General features: G+C 39.8%; 4 protein-coding genes across 5 annotated transcripts in view; 1 reads left to right on the top strand and 3 right to left on the bottom strand.

The window, feature by feature from the left end:
- Window positions 1–586: 586 nt before the first annotated feature.
- On the bottom strand, window positions 587–3,401 carry LOC111797612 (thylakoidal processing peptidase 1, chloroplastic-like). The gene is made up of 6 exons (XM_023680666.1): window positions 2,353–3,401; window positions 1,781–1,849; window positions 1,637–1,705; window positions 1,418–1,504; window positions 1,260–1,327; window positions 587–1,055 (listed from the first exon to the last, which is right to left on the bottom strand). Exons 1-6 carry the CDS (start codon window positions 3,055–3,057, stop codon window positions 938–940), a joined length of 1,116 nt encoding a protein of 371 aa, XP_023536434.1. The 5' UTR covers window positions 3,058–3,401; the 3' UTR covers window positions 587–937.
- A 1,758-nt stretch (window positions 3,402–5,159) lies between these two features.
- Window positions 5,160–9,068, top strand: LOC111797493 (lysine histidine transporter-like 8). Of its 2 annotated transcripts, none has more exons than XM_023680501.1 (5): window positions 5,160–5,856; window positions 7,251–7,384; window positions 7,714–8,141; window positions 8,236–8,367; window positions 8,431–9,068. In XM_023680501.1, the coding sequence occupies exons 1-5, from the start codon at window positions 5,474–5,476 to the stop codon at window positions 8,917–8,919; spliced, it is 1,566 nt and encodes a 521-aa protein (XP_023536269.1). In that variant the 5' UTR covers window positions 5,160–5,473; the 3' UTR covers window positions 8,920–9,068. The 2 variants fall into 2 exon arrangements, with proteins under 2 accessions (XP_023536269.1, XP_023536270.1); XM_023680502.1 differs by having other exon boundaries at window positions 5,161–5,856; window positions 8,434–9,068.
- A 75-nt stretch (window positions 9,069–9,143) lies between these two features.
- Window positions 9,144–11,598, bottom strand: LOC111797494 (ent-kaurene oxidase, chloroplastic-like). The gene is made up of 8 exons (XM_023680503.1): window positions 11,284–11,598; window positions 11,029–11,189; window positions 10,787–10,948; window positions 10,579–10,719; window positions 10,256–10,510; window positions 10,017–10,178; window positions 9,734–9,928; window positions 9,144–9,656 (listed from the first exon to the last, which is right to left on the bottom strand). The coding sequence occupies exons 1-8, from the start codon at window positions 11,450–11,452 to the stop codon at window positions 9,342–9,344; spliced, it is 1,560 nt and encodes a 519-aa protein (XP_023536271.1). The 5' UTR covers window positions 11,453–11,598; the 3' UTR covers window positions 9,144–9,341.
- Window positions 11,599–11,794: 196 nt separating this feature from the next.
- LOC111797371 (pollen-specific leucine-rich repeat extensin-like protein 3) overlaps window positions 11,795–12,370 on the bottom strand; it is a 13,105-nt gene continuing 12,529 nt past the window's right edge. The window contains exon 3 of the mRNA XM_023680357.1: window positions 11,795–11,800. Within this exon, the coding sequence (XP_023536125.1) occupies window positions 11,795–11,800 (6 nt within the window). The remainder of the gene's footprint in view (window positions 11,801–12,370) is intronic.

The following is a 12,370-nucleotide window of genomic DNA, read 5'->3' as shown; positions in this document are numbered from 1 at the left end:
CCACCTTGAGGGCCACCGATGTAAGATCTCACAATCTCACAATCTACCACCTTGAGGGCCACCGATGTAAGATCTCACAATCTCACAATCTACCACCTTGAGGGCCACCGATGTAAGATCTCACAATCTCACAATCTACCACCTTGAGGGCCATCGTCCTTGCTAGCACATGCCCTGTGCTTTGACTCTGATACTATTTGTAATAATCCAAGCTAATAAATATTGTATTATTTGAGATTTTACTTTCGAGCTTTCCCTCAATATTTTTAACACGTCTATTACATAAAGATTTACACGTATTTGTGGAATTTCACGTTAGAGGAGACAATAGATGTTGCGTTGATTTGGAAAGAAACCAAATGAATATAATGAAGCTTTGGTTGCTGAAGTGTCCATATTGCTGAACATCCCCATCTCGTGGGCTTTCATAGTTAACCCTATCCTCACCAAAAGCTGCTGCCACGACATTTTTTTTGTTTGAGGAATTCGAGGATTTTAGAGTTTTAAGATAAAGTCTGCCAAAAATAGAAAGAAGAAATGGGCCTTGCTTTGGGTTTTGGGCTCCAATAAAACATATATGAAAACACATTTTCAATACATACACGAATCCATCTACTTCACAATTATATATACAAAGTGGGCAAATGAATCTCAAGGAAACAATATAAATAAACGCTCTCATCTTCATATCAATTCTTTACCCACACCAATGTGGATCTGTCATCAACTGAAATCTAAACACAAAGGCGGCTACGGTTTTCAACCAAAGATAATTTACAGATGAATGTAGTTCCCATCCAAAGTTATAATTTGGCTCTCAGCACTTGGCCAAACAAAAAACAATAGAAGAAAAAAAAAATGGACGGGTAATTTGAGAATCAATATCAAAATGTTATAAAGATTCTATCTCTGCAAAAAGATAGCAGATGGTGAAGCGTCACGAAACTACCACATCTTTCCCTGAATTTTGCTCACTCGCAGTATCAGAAACTTTCGACGGTGGCCAGTATCGGAATACTGATCTACCAACAATGTTTTCGACAGGAAGTGGACCCCTGGAAAAGCCAAATGAACACTTCAGAACCATTTCGATGATTCGTTAACGTTGAACTATTATCTAAAGACTTGGATGCAATATCTAAAAGAAATTCGACAACAGACCCAATGAGAACAAATAAGGAGCTGGCTTGCCAGATTATACGGATAACATGCCCTGTTGAGAAAAGTGTAGCAAATCGAATCCGAGATAGTCAAATTACCAGTTATGAGAATCAAAACTGTTGTTGCGATTGTCTCCCATGACGAAAACATAGCCTTCAGGTACAAGCTGCAAGACAACATATGACATTCAATAATTTGAGTGAACATGCTCTACCAAATATAAATGTGTTTAATCAGCAAGGGTGGGATGTAATACCACTGGATCCATGTTATAAGAAAGTGGCTCCAAGATAAACTTCTCATTTTGAGCAACACCATTTACCAAAAGTTTTCCATCCCGAACCTGTAGCCATAAAACAAAATGAGCATAGGGAGTCGGAAACTTCCATTATAAATTGAGTTATGTTCAACAGGGTCAGTAAGAACGAAGAATCGAGACTCGGTGAAATCATTCAAACTGATGAAAACAGCTAACCTCAACACAATCACCAGCCTTTGCCACAATTCTCTTGATGAATACATCACTTGACTTATAACCAATTTCCTGCAAGTATACCAGAATTTTCAACAAGAGATCATCGACATACATTTCATAAAAATAGAGATCGTAGACGCTTACCTGCAAAATTGGAGGTGCCTTAAATATGACAACATCGGAAACACTCGGCTTTCTGAAAAAATATGACACCTGAAAAGCAAAAGAGGACTGACTAAGTTAACGAAGAAAAAAGTGATCAACAATTTCAAACAAGTTATTTATCATATTACTCTTCCTTCTTCAACAACCATCAAACACTTGCTTCAGTTATCCTCTCTATATGTCATTTGACAACTGAAACGGGAAATTCAAGCCTTTAAGGAAGCAGGGTTTATACAAGAGAGATAAAAGAAAGTAAAGTCCGTCGCATAATGTACACCATCATCCTAAAAACTGTCCAGCAGAACTCCAGCCACATTCCTCCATGGTCACTCAGCATATGACAATTAAAACAAGCTGACCCTTCTAGGCAAATAATGGGTAAAATTCATGGCTCTTGAAACATTTGATAAATGAATCAAATTTTGCGTAGTACTTTGAACATTTCATATTAATTCAAACATATAATTACCAACCAACAGTCATAACGAACATTCTTTTGTAATTCTCCAGATATTTAAAACTAAAATTTCAGTAGAAGAGCATTGTCTGACCTTTTCAGCCAAGATACGATCGCCCACATCAAGGGTGGGATACATTGATGAAGAAGGTATAGACCTTGGCTCAGCCAAGAAGGAGCGGAAAAGCACACTAACAGTAAACGCTGTAGCGATGGCCTTCGCATCCTCCGAACAGTTATTCAAGAAGCGCGATATCCAGCTGCTCTTCTCTAACCGCGGAGGATTGGGGGGCTGGCTAATGCCCTCGTCCATGACGCTGTCAAAAACTCCATAACTTTCTAATTCACCGCTTGCTAAGGCTGGAATCGATTCATTACATGGTAGCCACTTCGACCCCTGTAAAAATGGGATAATCGAAGCGGCTCTAAAGGAAGAAACGCCAAATACGCCCATGGCCATTGGCGAGGAAGCGGAAGTACCTACAGTTGACTTCATAATCGAGATCAAACCTAGAACAATGGGGCTTTTGCAGCTTTCACCAACAATTTCTCCGGCGATAGTGCCAAACGCCGATGCCGAATTCTTAACCCAACATTTCGAATTAGACGGAGGAACGTCGGAGCGGTAATTGCGCACCGAACCGGAAGGGTCAAATTCCGGCTTCTGATTCGAGCCAAAAATTCGAGATCGGAGCCAGCATTCGTGAACGGCGCGACAATTACCGACACGTATTGAGGCAGATGTTGCAAGGTTTTGAGCGACATAACTCGAGAAGGAGACGGTAACCCTGATAGCCATATCTGTAATATAGAAAACCTCAATAAAATTCTAAAGCAGAGAGCCCTCACTGACTAGAAATGTATTAGAACAAAACCCTATAAGCCGACGACCGTCATTCTGTCGGAGAAACAAGTGAGCCAACGACAGAGAGGAAGAATCGACAATAGCCGCTAAGTTGGGAGACAAAATCCAAAGCGATTAGGGGCTTGAAAAAGCAGAAACTAGGTTTTCAGTGAGAAAAAACGGGGAGCTAATCGTCGGCACGGACGGAGGAATTTCTCCCGGCGCTCTCCTTCGGAGAGAGCGCGAAGATTCTACAAAGGGATTGTGTGAGCAGGAAAAAAACACCACGCATTAGCGCGTATGGAGTAATAAAGAAGAAGGTCGTTGATGAATTTGGCCTTCTCTGCAGTCTTTATTTACGATTTTGCCACTCCACATATATTCTCTTTTTTTTTTCCTTGAAATATTTGTTCATTAATGTTTATTTCGCCTCCCGCTTTTAATAGCTCATATTAAACTAATATCAAATTTTTGTATTGAAAATTTGTCAAATTTGTACCGTTAAAAAGAAAATATTGTACAACGGTGGCATGGCAGTAAATATTGATCTAAGGGATGGCCATTTTAGCCTTTTTGATATGAAAATATTTGGTATGGACAACTTTTTTTTACTGATTAAAATATAGCCAGCAGCTCCGAGGCTGGATGCTTCGTGCGAACTTCTTGGACACCCAAAAAAATTGGACAACTCACTTGGTGAAATGACAAAAATGTCCCTCGTTCACACATCTAGCCGTTATTTTCATTTTGTTGGTCAGAAATAAAAGTTTTGGAGCATATAAAGTAAAGATATATTAATTCGAGTCAATCATATAGATAACGTAAATGTTGTTGGCTGTTTGATATCCATAAAGTGACATACCTGCTTACGTCACAATTTATTCTTGGTGGAACAAATTTGTTTGAAGGTCTCTGTCCAAATAATAATAATAATAAATACTAATAATTTATGTGAAGGTCAACCTTTATTTCCCCATCTTTTTAAGTTTAATTTTTCGAATTTTTTGATTTACTTTATTTTATGGATACATTTATTATTGAAAAAGTTTTTACTATATTATTAAATTTTTTAATTTTCGTTTAAAATGAGTGAATTTACTAGTTATAAATTTAAATTTGATATAATGTAATCTAAATTAATAAAAATATCCATAAATTTTATATTTTTTCTTGAAAAATACCTATTAACTTTTAAAAGTTTTAATAATACCTTAAAACTTAAAAAAAAGATTACAAAAGTTTTATTAATATCCTTTCTTAAATAAAATAAAAAAATTATAATACATTTATCATTAGTATTATATTTAAAAAAATACCTATAAAATTTTAGAAGTATCCTTGATACTATACATTTATAAAAAAAGGTTAAAAAAAAATTATTACTGTCAATTTATCAACGAAAAACGTCTAACAACATCTCATTGATTATCTACAAATATTTTAGTGTTACTTTAGAAGGTTAAATGTTTTTTTTTTTAAACGCGGTATCATCGGTAAATATATATTTCAATTTTTTTAAAAAATTTAAACGTATTTTTATTTTTAATTTTTTATTTTAATTAGAAGGTATTAGTGAAACTTTTAAAAATTAAAAAATATAATTAAAAAACTTTTAAAATAAAAGATAATTTTGAAACCATTTTAAAATAGGATATTTTTGAAACAAATGGTTTTCATTTAAAATTAAAATTAATAGTAAAAATTTTTATTTGGTTGAAAGGATATTTTTTAAATATTGTTTTTTAAAGTAGAGAAAGTATAAAGTTGAAATTATTTGTATTAATTTAACGTAAAACATATATAAGCTCATGTTTATATTATATCAAATAAAATGTATCCTAAAAAGTTAGAATGGTGTCTTTGTTATCATTACTTATCTGTGGCGGTGGTGCGTGACAGTGGATGACAGAAATGGCGGGTTCTGTGTCTTGACTCGAAACCCGACTTGGGTCCGCACGCTCATGTCGGGGTCTCACTCAAACTTGACCCTCCCAACTCTCCCCACGTATACTTTCCTTGTCGGGGTCTCACTCAAATGGCGGGTTTTGCTTTCCTTGTCGAATGAGCGTTAATTATGTCGGAGATAGTGAAAGAATCAATGGCCGGCAGCTTATTTCTGGTCCAAAAAGATGAAGCCAATCTTACAAATTTAGGCATCCCTTCATCATCCACTGACCCCAGCTCTTCTTCAATCAACCATTTTGTAATTCCATTTTCATCCACTTTCACTTTCACTTTACTCTCACTTCTGATTCTCTATATCAACGCCCTCAAAATCACTGCCTCCTTCACTTCCACGCGCCTCTGCTTCAGCTGCTGAGCCCCCAACTCAATTACCTACTACCGGAGACTGAAGAAAGCAGCGTTTGCCATGGAGGAGAGGCCGGAGACGGAGCTCATTTCCATTCCGGCGACCCCACGAGTGTCTACGCCGGAGATTCTGACGCCGACCGGACAGCGGTCGCCTAGGCCGCCTTCTAAAGAGGCTAAGTCGTCCACGGCGTGGACTCCGACGTCGTTTATATCGCCGAGGTTTTTGAGCCCCATTGGGACTCCCATGAAAAGGGTGCTGATTAATATGAAGGGTTACTTAGAGGAGGTGGGCCATCTCACCAAGCTTAACCCTCAGGATGCTTGGCTTCCCATTACTGAGTCCCGCAATGGCAACGCTCACTACGCTGCCTTTCATAACCTCAATGCAGGTATCGGCTTCCAGGCTCTCGTGTTGCCCGTAGCCTTTGCCTTCCTCGGCTGGTACCTTCTCTAACCTCATCTTTTGAGCTAATTAATAGAGTCATCACTAGTTGTGCCTTGTGTCAATTTTCAAACGAAAAACACTCTGCTTTGCATTTCGAGAAGAGGTATATACACCGCCACAACATGACTGATTATTGATAATACACAAGATCATCTAATCTTATTATATCAAGAGTTTAGTCTTCCATTTGAGAAGCCTGCTTCTACATGTAGATTTAGAGAACTCTCTGATATTCCATAGTTACCTAAAGTAGGCTTCATTTTAGATGAACTATGTCTTTTTTCTTGCAACATGGTGCTCCTTCCCCCACCACTACAAATAAAGTTGATAGTAAATTTTGCAAGGATAATGGGCTGTGGGGGTGTGAGATCCACTCGTTCGGGGAAGGAGAATGAACCATTTCTTATAAAGATGTGGAAATCTCGCCCTAAAAAGATACGTTTTAAAATCGTGAGGTTGAGAGCGATATGTAATAAGCTAAAACGGACAATATTTGTCAACATGATGCCAGAGCCAAACACCGATCGGTGTGCTAGTGAGGATGTGGGCCCCTAAGGAGGTGGATTGTGAGATCCCACCTCGATTAGAGAGGGGAACAAAACATTCCTTATAAGGTGTGAAACCTTCTCCCTAATAGACGCGTTTTAAAATCTTGAGTAGAAACTCAAAAGAGAAAGCCCAGAAATATATCAGGCAAGTCCAAAGAGGACAATAACGATTAGGGTGAACTTGGAATGTAACGAATAACAACACGGGTGAAAATGGTCCCATAAAAATGGAATGTGAAATCCTGTCAACTTAGTCAAAGCTTTCAATTCACAAAAGTTCTTTTATGCATTCTTAGATTGGAAGAGGGACAACACTTGATGACCTTTCGCTTTTGCTCCCAAAATGCGACACCTTTGTTTTTGGTGGGTCATCTTATCTTTGGATACTTTTTAATGGATTAAGACAGAAATGTATGATCTTTGTTGGGTCCTACTCGAAATATCTCCACTTTTTCTGGTTTACATGATGCCCACCTGCCATAATTTCAGCCTCTAAATCATTATTAGGTCAAACGAAAGCAAAATCAAATTTTTGCAAAGTTTTTATTGTATTACAAAAGTTAAATTACTATTTAAGCCCCGCTATCAATTTCAATCGGGTCTTGGTAATTTTCATAACATATTTTAGGAAGGAAGCTTCAAAACATATGAAGCAATAAATGGTAATTTAACATGTTACATGTCATGGTCCCCAAATCAAATGCTTTCTTGAGTTTCTGGGTGTAGTGAAAGAGAGAGACAGAGATAGAGACAAAGACAAAGACAAAGATTTCAATTTCATAGAAGATCTGACGTAACCATCTCTGACTTGGTTTTATCTGTTTTTTGTGGTAATTTTGTAGGAGCTGGGGAATACTATCACTAACCATAGCCTATTGCTGGCAACTTTATACCCTGTGGATTCTGGTTCAGCTTCACGAAGCAGTGCCAGGCAAAAGGTACAACAGATATGTGGAGCTTGCTGAAGCAGCATTTGGTAAGATCTCCTTGCACTTCACAAATCCAATACCAACTTTTATAGACCTGTATGTCATCTTCTTTAAGAAATTATTAGAGGTTTGTGATCCCACCTCGATTGGAGAGGGGAACGAAGCATTTCTTATAAGAGTGTGGAAACCTCTCCCTTGCATACGTGTTTTAATACTGTGAGACTGACGACGATACGTAATGGGCAAAAGCGAACAAGAGGCAATTTCCATTAGAAACATGTTAAACAGCATCCTTCAATCTCGGAACCGTGCCATCCAATCATCACTGAAGCGTATTCAACACATTGGTTAAAGGATTTTGTTGTATAATTTTCAGGGGAAAGATTGGGTGTATGGCTTGCTGTATTTCCAACTGCCTACTTATCAGCAGGAACTGCAACCGCATTGATCATTGTTGGAGGAGAGACAATGAAGCTCTTTTTCCAAGTAGTGTGTGGGCCGCTGTGTTCATCAAATCCTTTAACAACTGTAGAGTGGTACCTTGTATTTACATCTCTCTGCATTGTTCTTTCTCAATTGCCAAACCTCAATTCAATTGCTGGACTTTCTCTTATTGGAGCTGTGACTGCCATCACTTACTCCACCATGGTTTGGGTCCTCTCTGTTAGCCAGCAAAGGCCTCTCACGATCTCTTACGAACCCCTTTCAATGCCATCGCCTTCTTCTTCTGTTTTCTCTGTCATGAATGCACTTGGAATCATAGCCTTTGCTTTCAGAGGTCATAACTTGGTTTTGGAAATTCAGGTGTGCCTTTTGCATCACTTTCTAAACCCCTTACCGTCAATCGAGTTGCTCTCTTTGGTTGAATCTGAATTATGTTTGTTTTGGTGTCTCTCAGGCAACAATGCCATCAACATTTAAGCACCCTGCTCATGTTCCCATGTGGAGAGGAGCCAAAGTTGCGTATTTTTTCATTGCAGCATGCTTGTTTCCAGTTGCTATTGGTGGATATTGGGCTTATGGAAATCTTGTGAGTATCTATCTTTGTTCATTTCGAGTGAGCTTGGATGGTTAACGATTGACTATTGTTTCGCAGATGCCTTCAGGAGGGATGCTTAATGCTATATATGCATTTCACGGCCATGATATTCCCAGAGGGCTTCTTGCCATCACTTTCCTTCTAGTTGTGTTCAATTGTTTGAGCAGTTTCCAAATTTACTCGATGCCCGTTTTCGACAACTTTGAAGCTAGCTACACAAGTCGTACCAACCGCCCTTGCTCGATCTGGGTCCGTTCTGGTTTCCGTGTCTTCTATGGATTTGTCAACTTCTTCATAGGAGTAGCACTTCCTTTCCTCTCTAGTTTGGCTGGTCTGCTAGGAGGACTCACTCTTCCAGTCACATTTGCTTACCCTTGCTTCATGTGGGTTCTCGTGAAAAAACCTACTAAATTCAGCTTCAATTGGTACTTCCACTGGACATTGGGCTGGCTAGGCATTGCTTTTAGCTTGGCTTTCTCAATCGGAGGAATCTGGAGTTTGGTTACCAGTGGACTAAAGTTGAAGTTCTTCAAACCCAGTTGATCAAAGAATCATCATCAGAGCAGAGCAGCAGTTCTAAACAAATGAGATCTACCTAGAAGTGTGTCATATATCGATATTTTCGTGGATATAGTTAAAAAGTTCGTAAAATTCTCTATCGAAACATGGAAAATCTGGTTTGTTACTTTGTCGATCTATGTTTTATGGTTTCGTTTCTGATATCAAAATCTCAGCAGTTGGAAAATGCATTCGATTACCGGGCAATATGCAACACATCACTCGAGTATCATTCAGCTAAATTTCCAACTTATTACGAGCTAAAACTCTTTATCTGTGCACACCTTCTATTATAAACTGATCTAAAACACTCTAACTTCTCTTCAGCCTCTGATGACGTCCAAAAGAGTCTCATGATAGTTAATTATTCGAGATTCGACAGTCTAAAGACGGCGGAGGACGTTTCATTAGCTGATTCTTGGCTTTACGATTGCGTGCAGCGGTTGGAGCTTGCGAGCAGTGAGGCCAAGAGTGTCCACCTTGTCCTCTTCCCCTTCCCCCAGCTTCCACTCAAACTCTTGAACAAGCCTTCCAATGGATGTGCAAGCTATCAGCATTGCCTTGAGAGCACCTGCGCACACCCTCTTCCCTCCTCCAAAGGCCATGGTTTTGTGCAGATCCATTGGATCATATTTGTCATCCAGAAACCTCTCTGGCTTCCATTCCTCGGGGCTTTCCCAACGATCCTTGTCCATGTTGCAGGCGTAAATATTCACGGCAATCTGCGAACGAAACATCATCACACATTGTCAAATCAAATTACACTGGAGGGTTCATCAAAGGCTCCAGGATGGCTCACCTCACTCCCTGCAGGAACAAAGAACCCGCCTAACTGGGCATCTTCATGCACATATCGCAACGGGACGATCGGTACTGGACTATGCTTTCGAAGAGTTTCATGAAACACAGCAGTCAGATACGGTAGCTTCGACAGGTCATCTTCAGTAAGCTTTTCAGAGCCACAGACACTCTGTATATGCTGATATAGATAGTCCTGCAATGTCAAAAGGTTTCATAGAATGACTTTAAGAATTGGACAGACAAGCAAAACAACAGAAATGGTAGTGTTCTTAGGAAGTTGCCTGTCGTTTAGGATTTTTGGCAAGTTCATACATAGCCCATTCTGTTACAACTAAGGTAGTGTCCGAGGTTTCAATGATTGTCTCCCAAAGCAACATAGCTATCTGATGTTCTGTCAGTGTTTTTGCTTCAGACAACAAGAAGTCAGCATAGCAATTCGTTTCCTGTTAAAGATTCAAGCCAAGACATTAAAGAACTCTCTGCAGCAGAGCAGATTCAGTTCAAGACAACAAAGAACTACCTCCCCTGCAGCAATTCGTTTCTTCTGCTCCTCAATTAGGCTCATCATCGTCACTCGCCTGCGAAAATCCATCTGCCTGATCTTATTCTCCACACTCTTGTTGGGAATCCATTTCAGATATGGGAAGAAATCCCTCCAATCAACCTCGATAGCACCCTCCATCGGATCGATCACGAGAACCCTGAACAGATCTTCCCTTGGCAACGTCGTACTGAGCCCATCGACATATATCGACTCGATATCTTTCCCAACTGTCTGCCAGTGAAATCATGGAAGTTAGATATCTATCCTCCTCTCTAAACAGAAGAACAGAATCAACTCACTTCTTTAAGCGCCAGTCGAAAGAGTTCCGATTCGAATATCTTTCGAAAATTGACAGATTCTGATGGAGAATCCTTCACATGAGCAAACAACTGGCTGGAAATATTGTCTATCATGCTGTCTCTTCTTTGTCTGTGTCTCTTCTGAAAATGAAACAGATCAAACTATTAGATTTAACCCAAATCAAGAGAAGAAGAAGGGAGAGACAACCTGTGCATTAGCTCCCAACACATTGGCCAATATGTACTTCTTGACCATCTTGTGAAAGTCATTGTAATCGCTCATAGCAACCATGCATTTATCAGAAGTCAAGATGGTGAGTGCTTTGCTTAGCTTTCTACTGGACATGGAAGCGTGCCTCGTTACCATAGCCTTAAAAGAATCAAGACAAGAACAGAGCAGAGTTAGAATCAGAAGACAAAAGTTGGCCGGAAAGCAGCCGTAATTCATACCTCTTTGGCGACCTCGGCGGTGTTCAGAACAATCACAGTGGAGGCGCCGGTTCTTATGGAGTAAATCGGACCGTACCTCTCGGCCCACCGTGCAAACGTCTTGTGAGGCTTCTTCTCCTTCAACTGCAGCAAATTCCCCAGCAGCGGAACCCCGGGAATCGCTACAAAACCAAACCACCGTTCCAAAATTCATTAGATCATCAATTTCACATCATTACCACTAAAACCCCTATAATCAGATCGAGAATCAGTTACCCGGCACCGGAGGGAGAAAATTCCGGCGACTCTTTCTCCAATCGGCGACGAAAAAACCCGCAAGTAAGAAAGAGATGACACCCAGAATGGCGGCTGCCGCATACGTCGGAGCCTGAAGGGTGTCAAGGAGATGCTGCAAGGAGCCGAGAGGATCATTAAAAATCGCCATTTTCTGGAAACAGAGAAACTCGCAGTGGCAGTGGCTAAGAGCGAGGAGGGGATTCTTATAAAGGGGAGTGGCAGAGAATCGAGAGACCAATTGATATGGGGAACACAAAAGCTAAGAAAAGAACAGCGGTGGCATTGTGCAGTACGAACATGCAAAGCCAGCAAAAACGCCAACTAAAAGCAAACTCTATGATTCTTAATTATTTTTTCCAATTTCAGAAAAACAGAATTTAAAAATCAAAACTTCGGGTTCCGTTATTTTATTGTTGTTGGGTAGCGCTTTTGCTGTGATTCCTTTTCCGCGTCTGTTTCCATTTGGGAAGGAAGTGATGAACGATGATGATCATCCCTTTGGAATTTGAAATATGTTCATGCACTAAGAGTACAAGCAGGGTATCTGGACATCCCTCGAATGAATGAAATTACTATGTTGGCCCTTTTATCTACAAATTATATTTTGTCTTCTCCACAGTAGTTGCATGGTCTTCTATCATCTTAAATAATTTAATTTAAATCGTGACAAGAATATGTTTATCATGGAACATAAATCATGTATATATATGTTTTGCAATCATTCCAAGCAATACATGAATCCTATTTGAAATTCCAATGGCCTTGATGCACACAGAAAGAGATCGTTACAATTCGTGGGGATCAAGGGTCCATAGAGTTATTAATGACGCTACCAACTAACAAAGAAACAAAACTTGAAAGAATGAAAATAAAAATGTTTAAATAGAGAGGAGAGTCGGATGATCAGCCACTTAGTAGCCTGGGAACATTGGTGGAGGCGGTGATGAGTACACGAAGCCCAAGTTTGGAGGAAGAATGATGTCTTCGACCGGTGCCTCGGGTGTTGGGGTCGCTGGGGGGCTTTCAGACTCGACCGGTGCCTCGGGTGTTGGGGTCGCTGGGGGGC

Source organism: Cucurbita pepo, chromosome LG06 (assembly GCF_002806865.2).
Source record: "Cucurbita pepo subsp. pepo cultivar mu-cu-16 chromosome LG06, ASM280686v2, whole genome shotgun sequence".
NCBI classification, from domain to species: domain Eukaryota; kingdom Viridiplantae; phylum Streptophyta; class Magnoliopsida; order Cucurbitales; family Cucurbitaceae; genus Cucurbita; species Cucurbita pepo.
Note: the sequence above shows the minus strand (reverse complement) of the source record. Positions and strands in the feature narration are given on the sequence as shown.

What these genes read in the sequence shown, in the direction of transcription:
- LOC111797612 (XM_023680666.1), bottom strand. Translation starts at nt 3,057, where the DNA reads ATGGCTATCAGGGTTACCGTCTCCTTCTCGAGTTATGTCGCTCAAAAC. An exon ending in AGGCTGGTGATTGTGTTGAG is followed by an intron (nt 1,505 to 1,636) that starts GTTAGCTGTTTT and finishes TTATGGCTACAG; the next exon opens with GTTCGGGATGGAAAACTTTT. An exon ending in CTTATAACATGGATCCAGTG is followed by an intron (nt 1,328 to 1,417) that starts GTATTACATCCC and finishes GTTGTCTTGCAG; the next exon opens with CTTGTACCTGAAGGCTATGT.
- LOC111797493 (XM_023680501.1), top strand. Translation starts at nt 5,474, where the DNA reads ATGGAGGAGAGGCCGGAGACGGAGCTCATTTCCATTCCGGCGACCCCA. An exon ending in ACTTGGTTTTGGAAATTCAG is followed by an intron (nt 8,142 to 8,235) that starts GTGTGCCTTTTG and finishes GGTGTCTCTCAG; the next exon opens with GCAACAATGCCATCAACATT. An exon ending in ATTGGGCTTATGGAAATCTT is followed by an intron (nt 8,368 to 8,430) that starts GTGAGTATCTAT and finishes ACTATTGTTTCG; the next exon opens with CAGATGCCTTCAGGAGGGAT.
- LOC111797494 (XM_023680503.1), bottom strand. Translation starts at nt 11,452, where the DNA reads ATGGCGATTTTTAATGATCCTCTCGGCTCCTTGCAGCATCTCCTTGAC. An exon ending in CCGCCGAGGTCGCCAAAGAG is followed by an intron (nt 10,949 to 11,028) that starts GTATGAATTACG and finishes GATTCTTTTAAG; the next exon opens with GCTATGGTAACGAGGCACGC. An exon ending in AACGAATTGCTGCAGGGGAG is followed by an intron (nt 10,179 to 10,255) that starts GTAGTTCTTTGT and finishes AATCTTTAACAG; the next exon opens with GAAACGAATTGCTATGCTGA.